The sequence below is a fragment of the Bubalus kerabau genome, chromosome 16, assembly GCF_029407905.1.
Source record: "Bubalus kerabau isolate K-KA32 ecotype Philippines breed swamp buffalo chromosome 16, PCC_UOA_SB_1v2, whole genome shotgun sequence".
NCBI lineage: Eukaryota > Metazoa > Chordata > Mammalia > Artiodactyla > Bovidae > Bubalus > Bubalus kerabau.
In genome coordinates, this window is record NC_073639.1 from 6,652,715 (window position 1) to 6,673,713 (window position 20,999).

At 37.0% G+C, this 20,999-nt stretch overlaps 1 protein-coding gene across 3 annotated transcripts in view; it reads right to left on the reverse strand.

Moving 5' to 3' along the window:
- The window catches only part of RBM46 (RNA binding motif protein 46), a 59,374-nt gene that overhangs the window by 12,989 nt on the left and 25,386 nt on the right, over positions 1-20,999 (reverse strand). Inside the window, exon 5 of one of the 3 annotated variants that reach the window (XM_055549942.1) lies at positions 550-609. The exons of the other annotated variants lie outside the window; for them this stretch is intronic. Within the exon in view, the coding sequence (XP_055405917.1) occupies positions 554-609 (56 nt within the window). The 3' untranslated portion in view covers positions 550-553. The remainder of the gene's footprint in view (positions 1-549; positions 610-20,999) is intronic. 3 annotated transcript variants of the gene reach the window in all.

The following is a 20,999-nucleotide window of genomic DNA, read 5'->3' on the forward strand; positions in this document are numbered from 1 at the left end:
CATTTTTTTTTTTTGGTCTCTGTATGTAAAAATGAATTTAGATACTAATAATCTTTACTCAAACTCTAAACTACCTTTAATTTCCTACTAAAATTTATCCTCCTCAGTACCATATTGAAAAAACTAAGTGAATCCTAATAAATTTAGTTTTTATTCTAAACTGTATCAATAATAATTTGGTTTAATAAATCTGAAAAAATCAGCCTTCCATTGTCAAGTTAGTTTGAGAAATCTGGGGTAATCTACTTATGATATGTTTATTTCAACTACATCTACTTTAAAATACTGTTTGTCATCTGGGTGCTTTACAGTGTATACACTAGCCTGTTTAAAGTTTTGAGAAGTCCTAAAATATGGAAACCAGGTTAACTTTTTAAAACTTTGTGTAATGCGTCTATAATAATCAAAGCTATAATCATCAAAAGTTATCACAAGGTTTCATTGGCCAATTTTAAATATTTCTTCTTAAAACTGTAAGAAGAATAATTTATAACTAGCTTTCTGAAAACTAAACATATCACTTAATATTCCTAAGAAGCTTTTTCTTACCTGCTTATTTTCTCCAAATTCTTCTATATAGGTCCAGGCTGAAGAGACTGTGTTCCCTGTCTGTAAGCAGTGAAGACAGAAAAGAATTGAGTCTTTAGACGGATGTTATCCCTATCTTGGAAGTGATGGAATCCTTGATAACTTCAGTTAAAATTATCTGATCAGTAAATATGAAAATAAATTTAGAGGAAAATAAACAAGTGATAATTATTTCTGAAGTTCTGCAAAGATGAACAAAGAGCAGTATTTTGCTTTCAGAATGAAAATTATGATTTAATACATTAACAGAATTAACATATCTTTCTATACAAATTAAGACCTTATTAGTTGGTTTTTCCAAGAAGGACTACTCTACCAATAAAATAAGAAAAATATTTAAAAAACAAATGAGATTGCCCGATTTTTTATAAGTGGATAGCCAAAGAACCTAAGTGAATTTGAAAAAATCAATATCATTTCCCTCTGTGTTAAAAAGAAATAAATAGCCAAACTAATACTAACCTTAAAAAATATTTGACTTATTAACAGCTAAACTTGATCTACTTGAAGCCTAACTTAGCTATATACAGTATAACTTTGAATGTCCATCCATTTTGGTGGATCTCTGTATTCAAGTATGAACAAGTAAAAAATGTTTGATCCACATAAAACTATAGACTTTTAAATACTGATCTGACAGATAACTCAGCAGAAAAAGGCACCATATTTTCTGGTTTTTGTGTAATAAATTAGGTATTTAGTCAACCCTTCCCAGTGAGAACTAAATACCCAGACATTTATTAAAAGAAAAGCTAACTATCTAAAAGCACTGAGAATGGTCAAGATTGAAGAACTGTGGGACTGTGATCTTAGACAAGAAGAAACTCGAAGAGGTATGCACATCTTCTGGAGGTACGTTTTGCCTACAAAGACTGGCAAGTTCTAAAGAGGGATCTGAGAGACAAAGGAAGATGGCAACATACAGACAAATTTCTGAGGATAAGAGAACAAAAACTGGAGTTGAGGAGCATGTCTAGAACCCTGAATAAAACTGAACTAGAAGTAGACCAATTTTAATTTAGTTTAGATGACTAAATTCAAATCTCAATACCTGCCAAGATTAAGACAATCTGAGGTTGCCAGTCCTATGGTCACCTTTTTAAAGCAAGCATATTAGCTTTCAGATCATCACATTTTTCATATATGATACCTGGCATTCAATTGAAAAGAACCAATCATATAAAAAGATAAAATAACGTGACCTACAGTCATAAGAAACAGAAGTCAACAGCAAGAGAGCTATAGGAAATGTAGACAAACTTTTCAGAACTAGACATCAAAATAATTATGACTGCCATCCTCAAGGAAATAAAAAACAAGACTGAAAATTTTGGAAGAAAAATATAAATCACAACAAAAAAATCAAATGAAATTTCAGAACTGAGAAATTCAAATAATTACTTTATCATGTTAGACACAGATAAAAAACAAATTCATAAGCAGAAAGACAACCCTGAAAAATATGTAGACTAATTATACAAAAGAATGGAAAAGTATAGAAAGAACACAGTAGATAAATGGGATATAGTAAAATGGTCCAACAGTTCATAACTGGAGTACCATAGAGAAAAACAGAGAAAATGGGACAAAAGCAATATAAGAAAACAGAATAACTTAGAACTTTCTAAAACAAGTGAAAAACACTGATCCAGATTAAAGTTCCAATTAAGACAAAAACTAAGAAAATTACACCTAAGTCTACCATAGTAATACTTCTGAAAATCACAGGAGAAACAGAAAATATTAAAGTAGCCAGAGGAGTTTATAATAAAGGAGTAATGGAGGCAGTCCCAAGATGGCCAAGGAATAGGACGGGGAGACCACTTTCTTTCCCACAAATTCATCAAAAGATCATTTGAACGCTGAGCAACTTCCACAAAACAACTTCTCAATGCTGGCAGAGGACACCAGGCACCCAGAAAGGCAGCCCATTCTCTTCCAAAGGAGGTGGGACAAGATATTAAAGATAAAAAGAGAGACAAAAGAGTTAGGGACAGAGACTCAACCTAAAGAGGGAGTTGTGAAGGAGGAGAAGTTTCCAAACAACAGGAAACCCTCTCACAGGCAGGTCTGTGGGGGATTTTTGCAATCTCAGAGGGCAACATAACCCAGAGGGGGGGCGGGGGGAAACACACAGAATAGGTGCCTAACCGCAACTGCCAACGGAGAAGCAGCCCAGATGCTCGCATCCACCACTAGCGAGTGGAGGCTGGACAGGGAGGCCTGGGTGGCATCATCAGTCCTTGGGGTAAGGACCAGGCCTGAATGCCCTGAGGACAATCTGAGGAAGCTAATGTGAGACAGCAACCCAAACTGGGGGATCGCTAGAGAGGAAAAATAAAGAGAGAGAGAACTTTCCCATGGAAGGCTCTAACATGTAGCCTGGCCCGCTCACAGAACAAAGGACTAAGAGAATATCAAAGGAGAGTGATCCGGCTGCATACAGCCCACCCCCTACCCCCTGCCAGGGCAGAGGCAGGCAAGCGAGAGCCAGAGCCGGAAGGCAGGGGGCTGCTCCAGTCTCAGCCCCAGAGACGGCATCCTCCACCAGACTGTGAGCAGCCCCCCAGCTGCTAACCACGTCTACCTGGGATCCTGGACGGCTGACTCCTGCCAGGAGGTTGCAGCCTGAGGTAAGCTCCCCAGAGGAGATACACAGCTGAGACGGCACTCCCATGGCATACCAGGGAAACCGAGCGGCTGGGACTGGGGAGGTGGTAAGACGCACAGCCCACCTGGGACAGTGCCCTCGCCAAGCACCTGGTTGCCTGAGCTGCTCCGACCTCGGAAGGGCACAGAATGGATGCCCAAACGAGTCTGTGCCCTTGTGGAGTTCCCGAGAACCTGAGCAGCTTAGACCTCGGAAGTGCACAGAAAGCAGGGCCTGCTTTGGATAGTGCCCTGCAGAGCACCCTGGAGCCTAAGCAGTGTAGACCCAGAAAGCACATGCCTCTGTGAGCGGGGGCAAACCCAGTGTGGTCCATACACTGCAAGCACTCCCTGCTTAGGTACTTGTTTGCAGTGTTTCTCCCTCCCCACAACAGAACTGAGCAAGTCAGCCTAGGTAAGTGACGGGGTTCGACCCCTTGTGTCAGGGCAGAAATCAGAAGAGACTTGCAAACAGAGGAAGCCAAAATAAACAAGTAAGAGAGAACCGCTGTAGTTAACATTGACTAAGCATTGGAGGAGGCCTATAGATCTTGAGAACAAGTACAAGCTGGAACAAGGAACTATCTAAAACTGAACTGACCCCACACTGCCCACAACAGCTCCAGAGAAATTCCTGTTTTTACTATTATCACTTTTTAATTAAAAAAAAATTTAGTTCTTTATTACTCCTTTAATTTTCATTTTTATAACCTACTATTACCTTGCTAAAAGACCATTTTTAAAGCAAATTTCACATATATATATATTTATAATTTTTGTGATTGATTTTGTTTTGTATTTTTAATATTGTAGTTTTGAGAGTCTAACCTCTACTCTAGATTTTTAATCTTTGCTTTTGGGTATTTGTTACCAATTTTTTACCTTTAAGAATCTAATCTTCAGTATCCATTTCCACTCAGGGGTGTGATTACTGGCTTGATTGCACTCTCCCCTTTTGACTTTCCCTTTTCTCCCGTAGGTCACCTCTATCTCCTCCTTCCCCCTTCTCTTCTCTACTTAACTCTGTGAATCTTTCTGGGTGTTCTGGGCTGTGGAGAACACTTAGGGAACTGATTTCTGGCTAGCTTGCTCTCTCCCCTTTTGATTCACCCTCTTCTCCTCCTGGCCACCTCTGTCTCCTTCCTCCCTCTTCTCTTCTCTGTGTAACTCTGTGAGCATCTCTGAGGGATCCAGACTGTGGAGACCACATAGGGAACTGATTACTGGCTAGATTGATCTCTCTTCTTTTGATTCCCCCTCTTCTCTTCCTGGTCACCTCTATCTCCCGCCTCCCTCTTCTCTTCTTCATGTAACTCTGTGAACCTCTCTGGGTTTCCCTCATCTTTTCACCATTAACCTAGATGTTTTATCATCAGTGCTGTATGGATGGAGACATCTTGAGGCTACTGTAAGAATAAGACTGAAAGCCAGAGGCAGGAGGCTTAACTCCAAACCTTGAGAACATCAGAGAACTCCTGATTCCAGGGGACACTAATAGACAGCTCATCCAAAAGCCTCCATACCTACACTGAAACCAAACTCCATCTAAGAGCCAACAAGTTCCACAGCAAGACATATCAAGCTAATTCTCCAGCAAAGCAGGAACACAGCCATGAGCATTAAAAGACAGGCTGCCCAAAGCCATACCAAACCCACTGACACCCCAAAACTACTGGACACATCATTGCACTCCAGAGAGAAGTGATCCAGCTCCACCCACCAGAACACAGACGCAAGCTCCTCTAACCAGGAAACCTTGACAAGCACCTAGTCCAACCCCACCCACAGTGAGCAGCCACCACAATAAAGATGAACCACAAAATGCCAGAATACAGAAAGGCCACCCCGAACACAGCAATCTAAACAAGATGAAAAGGCAGAGAAATACTCAGCAGGTAAAAGAACATGATAAATGCCCACCAAACCAAACAAAAGAGGAGGAGATAGGGAGTCTACCTGAAAAAGAATTCAGAATGATAGTAAAGATCCAAAATCTTGAAAACAAAATGAAGTTACATATAAATAGATTAGAGACAAAGCTTGAGAAGACACAAGAAATGTTTAACAAGCACCTAGAAGAAATAAAGAAGAATCAATCAATAATGCAATAACTGATATCAAAAGCACTCTGGAGGGAACCAACAGTAGAGTAACTGAGGCAGAAGATAGGATAAGTGAGGTGGAAGATAGAATGGTGGAAATAAATGACGTAGAGAAGAAAAACGAAAAAAGAATTAAAAGCAATGAGGACAACCTCAGAGACCTCTGGGACAATGTTAAACCCCTCAACATTTGAATCGTAGGAGTCCCAGAAGAAGAAGACAAAAAGAAAGGGCCTGAGAAAATACTTGAGTTTTTAATAGTTTTTCAACAAATAGTTGAAAACTTCCCTAAAATGGGGAAGGAAATAGCCACCCAAATCTAAGAAATCCAGAGAGTCCCAAATAGGATAAACCAAGGCAAAACACCCCAAAACACATATTAATCAAACTAACAAAAATCAAACACAAAGAACAAATATTAAAAGCAGCAAGGGAAAAACAACAAATAACACACAAGGGGATTCCCATAAGGATAACAGCTGATCTTTCAATAGAAACTCTTCAGGCCAGAAGGGAATGGCAGGGCATACTTAAAGTATTCAAAGAGAAAAACCTACAACCCAGATTACTGTATCCAGCAAGGATCTCACTCAAATATGAAGGAGAAATCAAAAGCTTTACAGACAAGCAAAAACTGAGAGAATTCAGCACCACCAAACCAGCTCTTCAACAGATGCTAAAGGATTGTCTCTAGACCAGAAACACAGAAAAGGTATATAAACTCAAACCCAAAGCAACAAAGTAAATGGCAATGGGATCATACTTGTCAATAATTACCTTAAATGTAAATGGATTGAATGCCTCAACCAAAGACAAAGACTGGCTGAATGGATACAAAAACAAACCCCTATATATGCTGTCTCCAAGAGACCCACCTCAAACCAAGGGACACATACAGACTGAAAGTGAAGGGCTGGAAAAGATATTCCATGCAAGAAGAGACCAAAAGAAAGCAGGAGTAGCAATACTCATATCAGATAAAATAGATTTTTAAATAAAGACCATGAAAAAAGACAGAAGGACACTACCTAATGATCAAAGGATCAATCCAAGAAGATAATATAACAATTAAAAATATATATGCACCCAACATAGGAGCACCTCAATACATAAGGCAAATGCTAACAAGTATGAAAGGGGAAATTAACAGTAACACCATAACAGTGGGAGACTTCAATATCCCACTCACACCTATGGATAGATCAACCAAACAGAAAATTAGCAAGGAAACACAAACTTTAAATGATACAATGGACCAGTTAGACCTAACTGATATCTATAGGACACTTCACCCTAAAACAATGAATTTTACCTTTTCCTCAAGTGCACACACAACATTCTCTAGGATCCCTAGGGTTAGTGTTAGGCACATCCTGGGCCATAAATCTAGCCTTAGTAAATTCGAAAACACTGAAAACATTTCAAGCATCTAAGATTAGATGTCAATTACAGGGAAAAAAACTATTGAAAACACAAACATATGGAGGATAAATAACATGCTTCTGCTGCTGCTAAGTTGCTTCAGTCATGTCTGACTCTGTGCGACCCCAGAGACGGTAGCCCACCAGGCTTCCCCATCCCCAGGATTCTCCAGCCAAGAACACTGGAGTGGGTTGCCATTTCCTTCTCCAATGCATGAAAGGAAAAGTGAAAGTGAAGTCGCTCAGTCATGTCTGACTTAGCGACCCCATGGACTGCAGCCTACCAGGCTGCTCCGTCCATGGGATTTTCCAGGTGAGAGTACTGGAGTGGGTTGCCACTGCATTCTCTAACACGCTTCTGAGTAACCAACAAATCATAGAAGAAATCAAAAAGACAATGAAAATATGCATAGAAACAAATGAAAATGAAAACACAATAACCCAAAACCTATGGAACTCAGTAAAAGCAGTGCTAAGGGGAAGGTTCACAGCAATACGGGCTTACCTCAAGAAACAAGAGAAAAGTCAAATAAAAAACCTAACTCTACACCTAAAGCACCTAGAAAAAAATGAAATGAAGAAACTTAGGGTTAGTAGAAGGAAAGAAATCACAAAAATTAGGGCAGAAATAAATGAAAAAGAAACAAAGGAGGCTATAGCAAAAATTAACAAAACTAAAAGCTGATTCTTTGAGAAGATAAATAAAATTGACAAACCATTAGCCAGACTTATCAAGAAAAAAAGGGAGACTCAGATCAACCAAATTATAAATGAAAATGGAGAAATCATAACAGACAACACAGACATACAAAAGATCATAAGAGATTACTATCAGTAACTATATGCCGATAAAATAGACAACTTGGAAGAAATGGACAAATTTTTAGAAAAGTATAAGCCAAAAACTGAACTAGGAAGAAGCTAAAAATCTCAACAGACCCATCACAAGCATGGAAATAGAAACTGTAATCATAAATCTTCCAACAAACAAAAGCCCAGGACCAGATCGCTTCACTGGTGAATTCTACCAAAAATTTAGAGAAGAGCTAACACCTATTGTACTCAAACTCTTCCAGAAAATTGCAGAGGAAGGTAAACTCCCAAACTCATTCTATAAGGCCACCATCACACTAATGCCAAAACCAGACAAAGACACCACAAAAAAAGAAAACTACTGGCCAATATCACTTATCAACACAGATGCAAAAATCCTCACCAAAATGCTAGCAAACACAGACCAACAACATATTAAAAACATCACACATCATGACCAAGTGGGCTTTATCCCAGGGATGCAAAGATTCTTCAATATTCACAAGTCACTCAATGTGATACACATTAGCAAACTGAAGGTTAAAAACCATATGCTCATTTCAATAGATTCAGAGAAAGTCTTTGACAAAATTCAACATCCATTTATGATAAAAAAAAAAAAAAACTCTCCAGAAAGCAGGCATAGAAAGAACATAACCTCAACATAACAAAAGCCATGTATGTTTACCACACAGCAAACATTATCCTCAATGGTGAAAAATTGAAAGCATTTCCCCTAAAGTTAGGAACAAGACAAGTAGTCACCACTACTATTCAACATAGTTTTGGAAGTTTTAGCCACAGCAATCAGAGAAGAAAAAGAAATAAAAGGAATCCATATTGCAAAAGAAGAAGTAAAACTCTCACTGTTTGCAGATGACATGATCCTCTACATAGAAAACCCTAGAGACACCACCGAAAAATTACTAGAGCTAATCAATGAATATGGTGAAGTTGCAGGATATAAAATTAATACACAGAAATCCCTTGCATTCCTATACATTAACAATGAGAAAACAGAAAGAGAAATTAAGGAAACAATCCCATTCACCATTATGACAAAAAGAAGAAAATACTTAAGAATACATTTACCTAAAGAAACAAACAACAAAAAAAAACGTATATATAGAAAACTATAAAACACTGAGGAACGAAATCAAAGATGACACAAATAGATGGAGAAATATATCATGTTCATGGATCAGAAGAATCAATATAGTGAAAATGAGTATACTACCCAAAACAATCTATAGATTCACTCCAATCTCTATGAAGCTACAACAGCACTTTTCACAGAACCAGAACAAATAACTTCACAATTTGTATGGGAATAGAGAAAACCTTGAATAGCCAAAGCAATCTTGAGAGAGAAGAATGGAACTGGAGGAATCAGCGTGCCTGACTTCAGGCTCTACTACAAAGCCACAGTCATCAAGACAGTGTGATACTAGCCCAAAGACAGATATATAGATCCCTGGAACAAAATAGAAAGCCCAGAGATAAATCCACACGCCTATGGACACCTTATCTTTGACAAAGGAGGAGAAAATATACAATGGAGAAAAGACAATCTCTTTAACAAGTGGTGCTGGGAAAATTTGTCAACTACATGTAAAAGAATGAAACTGGAACACTTTCTAACACCATACACAAAAACAAACTCAAAATGGATTAAAGACCTAAATGTAAGACCAGAAACTATAAAACTCCTAGTGGAAAACATAGGCATAACACTAACATAAATCACAGCAAGATCCTCTATGACCCACCTCCTAGAGTAATGGAAATAAAAGCAAAAATAAACAAATGGGACCTAAGTGAACTTAAAAGCTTTTGCACAAAGAAGGACTATAAGCAAGGTGAAAAGACAGCCTTCAGAGTGGGAGAAAATAATAACAAATGAAGCAACTGACAAAGAATTAATCTCAAAAATATACAAGCAACTCCTGCAGCTCAATGCCAGAAAAATAAAGGATGTAATCAAAAAATGGGCCAAAGAACGAAATAGATATTTCTCCAAAGAAGACATACAGATGGCTGGCTAACACATGAAAAGATGCTCAACATCACTCATTATCAGAGAAATGCAAATCAAAAACACAATGAGGGACTAGCCCACAACAGTCAGAATGGCTGCTATCAAAAAGTCTACACACAATAAATGCTGGAGAGGGTGTGGAGAAAAGGGAACCCTCTTACACTTTTGGTGGGAATGCAAACTAGTACGCCACTATGGAGAACAGTATGGAGATTCCTTAAAAAACTGGAAATAGACCTGCCATATGACCCAGAAATTCCACTGCTGGGCATACACACTGAGGAAACCAGAATTGAAAGAGACACGTGTACCCCAGTGTTCATTGCAGCACTGTTTATAATAGCCAGGACATGGAAGCAACCTAAATGTCCATCAGCAGACGAATGGATAAGAAAGCTGTGGTACATATACACAATGGAACATTACTCAGCTATTAAAAAGAATACATCTGAACCAGTTTTAATGCGGTGGATGAAACTGGAGCCTATTATACAGAGTGAAGTAAGTCAGAAAGAAAAACACCAATACAGTATACTAATGCATGGTAACAATGACACTATATGAGAGACTATATGAGAGCAAAAGAGACACACATATACAGAACAGACTTCTGGACTCTGCGGGAGAAGGCGAGGGTGGGATGATTTGAAAGAACAGCACTGAAACATGTATATTACCATATGTGAAATACATCGCCAGTCCAGGTTCAATGCATGAAACAGGGCACGCAAAGCCGGTGTACTGGGATGACCCAGAAGGATGGGATGAGATGGAGAGGGAGGTGGGAGGAAGGGTTCGGGATGGGGGACACATGTATACCCGTCTGATTCATGTCAATGTATGGCAAAAACCACCACAATATTGTAAAGTAATTAGCCTCCAATTTAAATAAAGGAGTAATAAGCAAATTTCAGCTGACCTCTCAACAGAAACAACAGAAGCCTGAAGACTGAATGGAATTAATAACCTCAAGGAATTAATGGAAAGTAACAGTTGGTATAGTAAAAATACCCTTTCAAATGGCAGATGAATTAAAGACATAGTCAGGCAAACAAAGTGAGGTAACCTGTCACTGGCATATTCATACCAAAGAAAACACAAATGAATATTCTTTGAGAAGAATAAAGAATTAATCATAGTTAATGCTTGGTAATATCAGAAAATAAAGAGCAAAGGAAATGATATATAAACAGTACAAATATATGTTAACTAAAAACTATTATAATTAGGTATGTGGGGGTTAAAACATAGTCTTAAGACATATGGAAATATCAAGATACTACAAAAAATTTGGAAGAGAACATTTAATAAGTTAGAGTGTATTAAGGCCCTTGCATTGTCTGAAATGGAATAAAAGCACTAATTAATATTAGATTTCAGTAACTTAAGAATACATGTGGGGGGCTTCCCTGGTGGTTCAATCGTTAGGACTCTGGACTTCCACCACAGGGCTTGTGAGTTCAAACCCTGGTCAGGGAACAAAGATCCTGCATGCCAGGTGGTGCAATTCCCCAAAAAGAATACATACTGGAGGCTACAAGGTTAAAACTAGAATAATAAAGACTCTATGACTAATATAGCTAAAAGAGGAAGACAGAAAAAAAGCAAATAATCCATTACAAGAAGGCAAGAAAGGAGAAAAGGGAAAGAGTACACAAGGACTCAGAACAAGGAATAGAAGGCAAAGGGCAAGACAAACTTAATTCTTAACATCCGTGTAAGTATATTAAATGCAAGCTGATCAAACACTTAAAACATAGACTTGCAACAAAACCAAATGTCAGCAACAAAAACAACACTAACTCTACACTGGGGTCACCTTAAAACTAAGATACAGGCAAAGTAAAAGTTTAAAAATAGAAGAAAATACATGTGTGAAACCCTAATCAAAAGAAAGCCTGGAAACCTATGTTAACATCAAAGTATTCTTTAAGGCAGGAAAGAATGATAGGAGTCAAGATTGCCAAGAGAAATATCAATAACCTCAGATATGCAGATACCACTCTGATGACACAAAATGAAGAGGAACTAAAGAGCCTCCTGATGAGGGTGAAAGAGGAGAGTGAAAAAGCTGGCTTAAAAGTCAACTTCAAAAAACTAAGATCATAGCATCCAGTCCCATCACTCCATGGCAAATAGATGGGGAAAAAGTAGAAACAGCAGATTTTATTTTCTTGGGCTTCAGAATCACTGCAGATGGTGACTGCAGCCACAAAATTAAAAGACATTTGCCCCTTGGAAGAAAAGCTATGACAAACCTAAACAGTGTATTAAAAAGCAGAGACATCACTTTTGGTGCATAAAGTTAAAGCTATGGTTTTTCCAGTAGTCATGTATAGATGTGAGAGACTATCAAGAAGGCTGAAATTGATGCTTCTTTATTGTGGTGCCAGAGAAGACTCCTGAGAGTCCTTTGGCAGCAAGGAGATCAAACCAGTCAATCCTAAAGGAAATCAACCCTGACTACTCATTGAAAGGACTGATGCTGAAGGTGAAGCTCCAATACCTGATGAGAAGAGCCGACTCATTGTAAAATACCCTGATGCTGGGAAAGATAAGGGCAGGAGGAGAAGGGGGCAAAAGAGGAAGAGATGGTTGGATGGCATCACCAACCCAAGGGACCTGAGTTTGAGCAAACTCTGGGAGACAGAGGACAGGGAAGTCTGGTGTGCTGCAGTCTATGGGGTTGCAGAGTCAGACACAACATAGCCACTGAACAAAACAACAACAATGCATAATAGAGATAGAATGACACAGTATAATAATAAAATGTACACTTCACCAGAAAAACATAGCAATTCTAGATTTCTATGTACCTAATAATATACAACTTAAATTATATAAAGCAAAAGCTGACAGAATCAAAAGGAGGAAAAGCCAAATTTGTAGTCACAATGGGTAATATTCACAACCCTCTCACAGTAATAGAATAAGCACCAGAAAAACATGAAAGATAAAGGATTTTACACATGGTTAGTAAACCGGGGCTAATTTATGAGTTAAATCGTGTGCCCAAAAATGTATGTTGAAGTCCTAATCCCTAGCACCTCATAATGTGACCTCAAATGGAAACAGCTTCATCACAAATGTAATTAGTCAAGATGAGGTCATACTGGAGTAGTATGTGCTCAGCTGGTCAACAGTGCCTGACTCTTTGTGACCCCCATGGATGGTAGTCCGCCAGGTTCCTCTGTCCATGGAACTGTTCAGGCAAGAATACTGGAGTGCATTGCCATTTTCCTCCTCCAGGGGATCTTCTCGACCCAGGGATCGAAACATGCATTTCCTGTGTCTCCTGCATTGCAGGCAGATTCTTTACCTGCTGAGCCATTGGGGAAGCCCATTGCAGGGACTCAATCTAGTATGCTGGATATCCTGATAGAAACAGAGAAACATAGAGAAGAAACTGCCTCATGAAGACACAGAAAGATACAGGGAGAAGATAATCTTACTCAACAGAGGCAGAGGTTGGAGTAATGCATCTAGAAGCCAAAGAATTAAAGGACTGCTGGCAAATACTTGAAGCTAAAAGGTGCAAGGAAATTCTCCCCTACCAACTTTAGAGGGAATCAACTTATTTCTAGACTCCAAAACTATGGAAAAATAAACTTCTGTTGCTCAAGTCAAACAGACTGTTGTACTTTGCCACAGCAACCCTTGAAAGCTAAATACACTGCAATTAGCAATTGGAAATACATTTTTTTTTATCAGGCATGAATTATTTAATTTAATTAATCATTAAAAAACAAAAGACAAAGTACTGAAATGATCCATAATATACTTTTTGATCATAGTAAAATAAAAAACGAAAATATAACTATAGAAATCTTCATATGTATAAAATTTATACTCATGTGAAATCAAAATGAAGTATTTTCAAATAAATAATGATAAAAATCAACGACATCAAGACATATGTGACACAGCTATAACCACACTTAAAAGGGCAATTTGTAGCCTTGAAATGTACCCAGTGTAATAAAAGAAAGGCTGAAAACTCTAAGATGACTTCTTAAATGATATTCCACATATCCAAAAATATACATATAATTCCAACCAAACTCTTCCGTAGAACATTAAAAGAGAAAAAATTTAGTAAATGTTTTTATGAAGAAAAGTATGGGCCAATCTCATTAATGAACACAGATCTAAAAATCCTAAAGAAAATATAAAAATGAAATTTAGCATATATAAAAAGGATAATGTATACCATGATTCAACTGGGTTTATTTCAGAAATGCAAGACTGGTGTCACATTCAAATATCAATCAATGCAGTTAACATTAAAAGAATAATAGATAAAATGATATAATTATCCATATAGATGCAGAAAAACTTCATTGCCCATTTGTGATAAAACCTCTGAGCAAACCAGGAATAGAAAGGCCACGATAAAGGGCTTCTATAAGAACCACAGTAAACATCATAGCTTAATCGAGAAATACTGAAAGGATTTAAGAATGCCTTCTATCATTATTTGTAGTCAAGGCTGGATAAGTGGTTCTAGCCAGTGCAATAAGGCAAGAGGAAAAGAGAAAAGTGAAAGGACAGAAAAGGAGGACAAAATTCCCATTTTTTTGTGTGGTTGATATGACTGTGTAAGTAGGAAAATTTTAAATGATATAGAGCCAAATCATTATACTCAAATAAATAGCATTATTCAATACATAATAAGTAAATTGTATTTATATAAACAAGAACAATTAGAAATCGAAATAAAAGGCAGCATTTACAATGTCAGTGAAAAACATTAAGACTCAGGAATAAATCTAATAAAAGATATAGGAGATATTTACACAAAACACTTATAAACTATTGAGTGTTTACAGAAATTAAAGAAAGTCTAAATAAATGGATAGATCTATAAGTTTCATGGATCAGAAAGCCCAACATTATAAAAATGTCATTTCATTGCAATTGGAGCTACACATTCAAATTCCAATCAAATCCCTAGTAGGATTTTGGTGAAAATTTACCACTGATTCTAAAATTTATATGGAACTATAAAGGCTAACATGAGTCAAGGTAATTGTGAAGAAAAGAAAAAAGAAAAAAATACTAAATATCAAGATTTTCATAATTAAGATACTATAATAAAATAAATCAATGGAAAGGAATATAGAATCTAGAGTAAGACTTATACGAATATATATGTAAACACATACATACATACACGTGTATACAATACATACTTCACAACCTCACTAAACTTAAAAGATAAAAGTTTCTAAAAGATAATACAAGAGAATATTTTATCACCTTGAGGTAAGCAAAGATTTCTTAGCAGGGCACAAACAGTACCAACTTTTAAGGACTGATAAAGTAAATCACACTAAAATTAAGAACTTCTGTCTTTTTCAAAGTATATCATGTAGAGCGTAGAAAGGTAAGCCACTGGTGGAAGAAGGTATTTATAAAGTATATATCCAACAAAGGGCTTGTACTTTAAAAAAGAAAAAACAAACAACCCAATATAAAAAAGGGACAAAAGATTTAAAACGAGACATTTCATCAAAAGGACATCTTACTGCCCTATAATCTTATTAAAAGATGCTCACTATCCATTACTCAACAGTGATGCAGAAGTTATAATCTTAATGAGACAGTAATATATATCTAGCCAGAGTATTCAATATCAAAAGACTAATAATAATGTCCAAAGTGGTGGCAGGGATACGGAACAACTGAAACCCATGCACTGCTAGTAAAGTATAAATTGATATAATCACTTTGGAAAACTGTATGGCCTTATCTGCTCAAGTTTTAAAGGCTCCCCAGGTGGCACTAGTGGTAAGGAACCTGCCTGCCAAGGCAGGAGACCTAAGAGAGTCAGGTTTAATCCCTGGGTCCAGAAGATCCCCTGGAGGAGGGCATGGCAACCTACTCCAGCATTCTTGCCTGGAGAATTCCATGGATAGAGGAGCCTGGCAGGCTACAGTCTATAGCATCACACAGAACAGGATATGACTGAAGTGACTTAGCACATATGCACTCAAATTTTAAAAATATTACCTACCACATTTATGCCTGTGTATTCAACAGAAATGCATTCAAATGTACACCAGAAAAACCCACCATGTACAAGAATATTCACAGCATCATTATTCAAACAGCTCAAATATGAAGCACTCAAATTTCTAACAACAGAAATAGCAAACTGTATGATTCTGATGGAATCCTTACACAGAAGACAGGACATATAACAACACAGGCCAATTTCATAAACATGTCAAAATAAGCCAGACCAAAATATACAAAATTCTGTACAAATTTCAAAAACAGAAGTAGTCAGAAGATTAGTTTCCTTTGGGAACAGAGATAGCTGAGTAGGAAAACAGAGGACCATTCTAGGGTATTGGTCCTTTGTCTTCCCCTAGTGGTTACAGTGTCCTTGGTGGCACTAGTGGTAAAAAACCTGCCGGCCAGCAGGAGACTCTTTTAAGAGACACAAGTTGATCCCCTGGAGGAGAAAATGGCAACACACTTCAGTATTCTTGTCTGGAAAATTCCATGGACAGAGAAGCCTGGGAGGCCACAGCCCATGGCGCTGCAAAGAGTCGGACACGACTGAAACCACTGAGCACACACTAGCGGTTACACTGATGCGCTCCCTCTGCGGTGATTCACAAAGCTTTTAGTCAGGAACTGTGCATACTTTTCAGTTTGTATGTAATGTAGTAAGTCAAAAAAAGAATTAGTGAAGATAAACGAAAAGTTAATCACTTATAATTTAAAAAATAAAACCACACAATATAATAGTTACTATCAAGATAGAATAATATATAAAAGAAAAATGATTCAAAGTGGCAGAAGATACTATCTATTGTTAGGTAAGATGGGGACAAACAACTGAGAATTCCGAACAAGAGAATATGGAGTTCAGAGGACGTGATAAGCTATACATTGTAATAGCAAGCCACTGTAGGCTCCTGAGCAAGGAAACGATGATAAAAGCAACAGCAGACATAACTGCAGTGATGTTACATGGGTGAGTGACATACTGCTGTGACGTCTGAGCACAATCCAAAAGCAAAATGAGAATCCCAAGCAATAAGATACCATGAACAGACCAAGCAACAACATACCATGGACAGACCTAAACCGACTGTGCCTATTTGAAATTCTGTCTAGTATCTGATGGAAGGGGAAACAAAAAAAAAACAAACCAAGTCTCTTCTGCCAGCATGTCACATATGTGACCAGCTGGCAATGCTTACCCCAGAGGAAACTTAAAAATCTCAAGCTCATTTGTAAACAATGTATGTTCACAACTCCTCTGTAACTTGAATGATTTACTTAGGATTCAAACAGGTATCTTAGGTGCACACTATTAATACATGGAGTGAATGGGAATATGGACTTGTTGGACTAGGAAGATAAACCTGTCTCTGAAAAGCAGGCAAAGTATGAAACAAAAGCCCATTACACTATATTTTAAGTTTTAGAAGATTAACTTGCCAATAATTTTCCCCAAATTCAGATCTGTCATCAAATGTTTAACATTACACAAAGGTCAGTTTTTCACTGGGAACATGTAGTTAATAAAAACAATAGTTAAGACAAACCCAGACAGCATATTAAATAGCAGAGACATCACTTTGCCAACAAAGGTCTGTATAGTCAAAGCTATGGCTTTTGCAGTAGTCATGCAGAAATGTCAGAGTTGGACCATAAAGAAGGCCGAGTGCTGAAGAGTTGATGCTTTTGAACTGTGGTGCTGGAAAAGACTCTTGAGAGTCTCTTGGATAGCAAGGAGATCAAACCAGTCAATCCTAAAGATCAACCCTGAATATTCATTAGAAGGATTGACGCTGAAGCTGAAGCTTCAATGTATCTTCACATGATGCTAAGAGCCAACTGACTGGAAAAGACCCTGATGCTGGGTAAGACTGGGGGCAGGAGCAGAAGGGGGCAACAGAGGATGAGACAGTTGGATGGCATCACTGACTCAGTGGACATGAGTTTGAGCAAGCTCCAGGAGATAGTGAAGGACAGGGAAGCCTGGCAAGCTGCAGTCCATGGGGTTGCAAAGAGTCAGACAAAACTGAGCGATGGAACAACAAAAAAGAGCAGTTAAGAGCACAACTTCTTAGACAACTGGGGGATCCTGAACAAATTACTCAGTCTACTAAAGCCTTGGTTTCTTCACTTATTAAAAAAAGGTGACATAAAATATAATAAATATTTATTATACAAATATTATATACATAAAAATAAAATAATATATAAAAAGACATAAAAATGATATATATAGCACCTCAAAGAGTTTACAAAATAATGTATCATGTAAAGGCATTTAGCACAGTACCTAATATACAGTAAACACTCCAAGAATCTTAACTACTGTTATTACTAATAAAATTCGTTATTATACATGATTGGAAAATCTGTTGTCCTGGATTTGTTTTCTGAATAAAGATTTTTAATACTTATACAGCATATTTTAGTATAAAGGCACTGCTGTGGGCCCTTTACAATTTTAACTCATTTAATACTCTATGAGATAAATATTCTTAACATTCAGATGAGGAAACTCAAGTACAGAGAGGATAAAGTAACTTTTCCAAGAAAGTAATGAAGCTGGGATGTGAATTGAGGAAATTCAGCTCTGAGTGCCATGTTCTTATATTCAATGTTGCCTGTATGTTATCCTAAATTTAAAGAACTGAACTTCCTTTTACTATAATTCTAAAATGCAATGTACTGTTTCCTGACCCTCTCATCTCAGGTCATCCAATTATATTTTCTTATAACACCCCATAGTGTTTATCAGAACTGTAACTGAATAACTGTCTCCCTCAATAGAATGTGAATTCTATGAAGGCAGCAGCTGTGTGTGATTCACTACAGTGATCCTCAGGACTTCACAGAGAGCACAGTGTTCAATAAATATTTGTTGCATGAACATTCATATTAACAAGGTGGTGCAGTGGCAGGAGACACAAGAGATGCTGGTTTAATCTGTGGGTCGGGAAGATCCCCTGAAATAAGAAATGGTAAACCCACTCCAGTAATCTTGCCTAGAAAATTCTATACATAAAAAAAATATATATATTGCTATATAACATTAAGCAAAGTTCCCTGTGCTTTACAGTAGGTCCTTGTTCAGCCAACATAATTTTAAAAATAAAAACATGCACTCATCACACAGGTTTAGAAATAGAAAATCATCAATACCTTGGAAATCTCTTGCATCACTTTCAATCTCTCCTCTTAATCCTTAAAGTAATTATGATCTTTATTTTTAAGTGTTAACCATTCTCTGACTTTCCTTTATAGTTCTGCCATATATTCCTTCATTCCTAAACAATATATTGTTTAGTTTTGCTTGGCTTTATTTTCCTTCTCGTAATTTCCCATTGACTTAATTCCTGCAATTTTTATGATTTGAATCCTTTCATACTTTACCTATTTTTAATAAACCACCTCATATATTTCAGGGAGAGACAGGGACTATGGTGGATAGCCCAATACCAGTAGAAAATAAACAGAAAAGATAAAGGTAAGATTAATATTCTACTTGGGTCAGGCTGCTCCATTAGTATGAGACAGCACACTCTCTCCCAAACAGAAACTGAGCTGAGGGGTTAAGTTAAACATCTTTCCATCCTTTTCCTAAGTCAGATTTTTATAACAGGGCTCTAGAATTTATATAAATTCCCTGAATTAATGAACTATATATTTAAAGAACCTGAGGATAAATATAATTAAACAATGCAACAACACCCCAATTTACTTGGTTTCAAATTACTGATAACTCAAATCTAAACATAAATATTTGCTAGTTGGCTATAGAAATTTTTCTTTTCATATAAAAATTTTCAAAATACAATATCAGACTAAAATAACTGAAAATAAAAATCATTATTGCCTAAAAATTCAGACAAAATCTCAAGGCAATGAAATTTGCCTTATTTACCAATTTAAATCAGACTGGCTGACATCAATATACTCGCCAAGTCCTAAGAGGACTGATGAAAAAGGCCGTTAATCCTCCTCAAGTCGTGTTCACTAATATGCCACTCCCTGCTTGTAGCATAAACCACAATAAGCCAAAATAAATAATGTACAAAGATTTTTAAAAATCAGGAAAAGTAAGGTTTAAAAATACACTGGTGCATAAGAAAGTTAACTGTAAAAAGAGCAGATATCCTAGAGTCACAGTTACCCTAGATACATTTCAATACAAGCACTTAAAAATCTTAAAATCAGTAAATCATAGAAAACACTTAAAAGAAATAAAGAAGGAAAACAAATCACAGATACCTCATCATATTTGTAAATACCCTTCAGAAGCTAAGACTGCTTTCACAGAATAAGTAATCCTATTTTTGCTCAGTATCTCCCCTTTCTCTCTAGTTATGAGAAAAAAAGTAACTTTCCAGTGCTCTGATATCTTCGTTATTTCTAATAGTTGGTATATCTAAATTTCACACCTATGAATCACTCAAGGAAACTTGATTTGTGATCTCTCAAAGAAACAGATGTAGACACCTAAACACACAAGTGAGACATTTAAATTAATAAACATTACTCTGAATTATTTTGCTTTTGGTAAAAATTATAACTTTATAGTGCAGAATACAATTTAAACCTGTTTTCCAAAGAATCATAATGGCTCACTTGGAATGTTTTAAATTCTATACCCAAAGTTATCCAATATAGGTATCCCCCACTTTTTGAAAGTTCACTTTACACATTGGTATCTGTTTTTGCTAACCAAAAGAAATACAAAGAGGATTTTTCCTCTATGAGAAAAGGCAGAAAGCAAAAACAGTGCTTAGCCTTCATTCTGTAGCAATTCCACTATAAAGACAGCATACAGTCTAAACATCCAGACCAGCGAAGGCAAGCTCCTTCCCCTAGAATGGCAGGGTCTCGGCATCAAGCTGTCAAGAGCTCTGAACCGCGTTGGTGAGCATTTGTGCTTTACCTTGGTTTACTGTGTGCCTCTGTTAGCAAGACTGTGTCCTAAGCCTCTTTGCTTTATTCTATTTGGCTTACAAAAGGTTTCCCAGAAAGGCTCTACTTTGGATAGTGGGTGACAATTGAACTTTACTAAATCTGTAACTACATATTTGGTCACCTTTGGATCAAAAATTAACATAGCCGCAGAAGGAATAAGCCATACACACTATGGCACATCGGCTGCAAATTTGCTTACTCCCTAATCTGCCCAGTAAACAAGCAGACTGGAATATGTATGCTGAAATGAAGATAAGAGGAAAAATTAATTTCATGGGCTTGCAGTCTTGCAACAATTCACCTATAAAAGAGGATTACCAAAAAAAAAAAAGTAAAAAAAAGTAAAGCGTCTCTAGAAATAACATTCTTAGAAAATATAATGAAGAAAAATCAAAAACATGAAAGAAAAAATGAAGTAAAGGT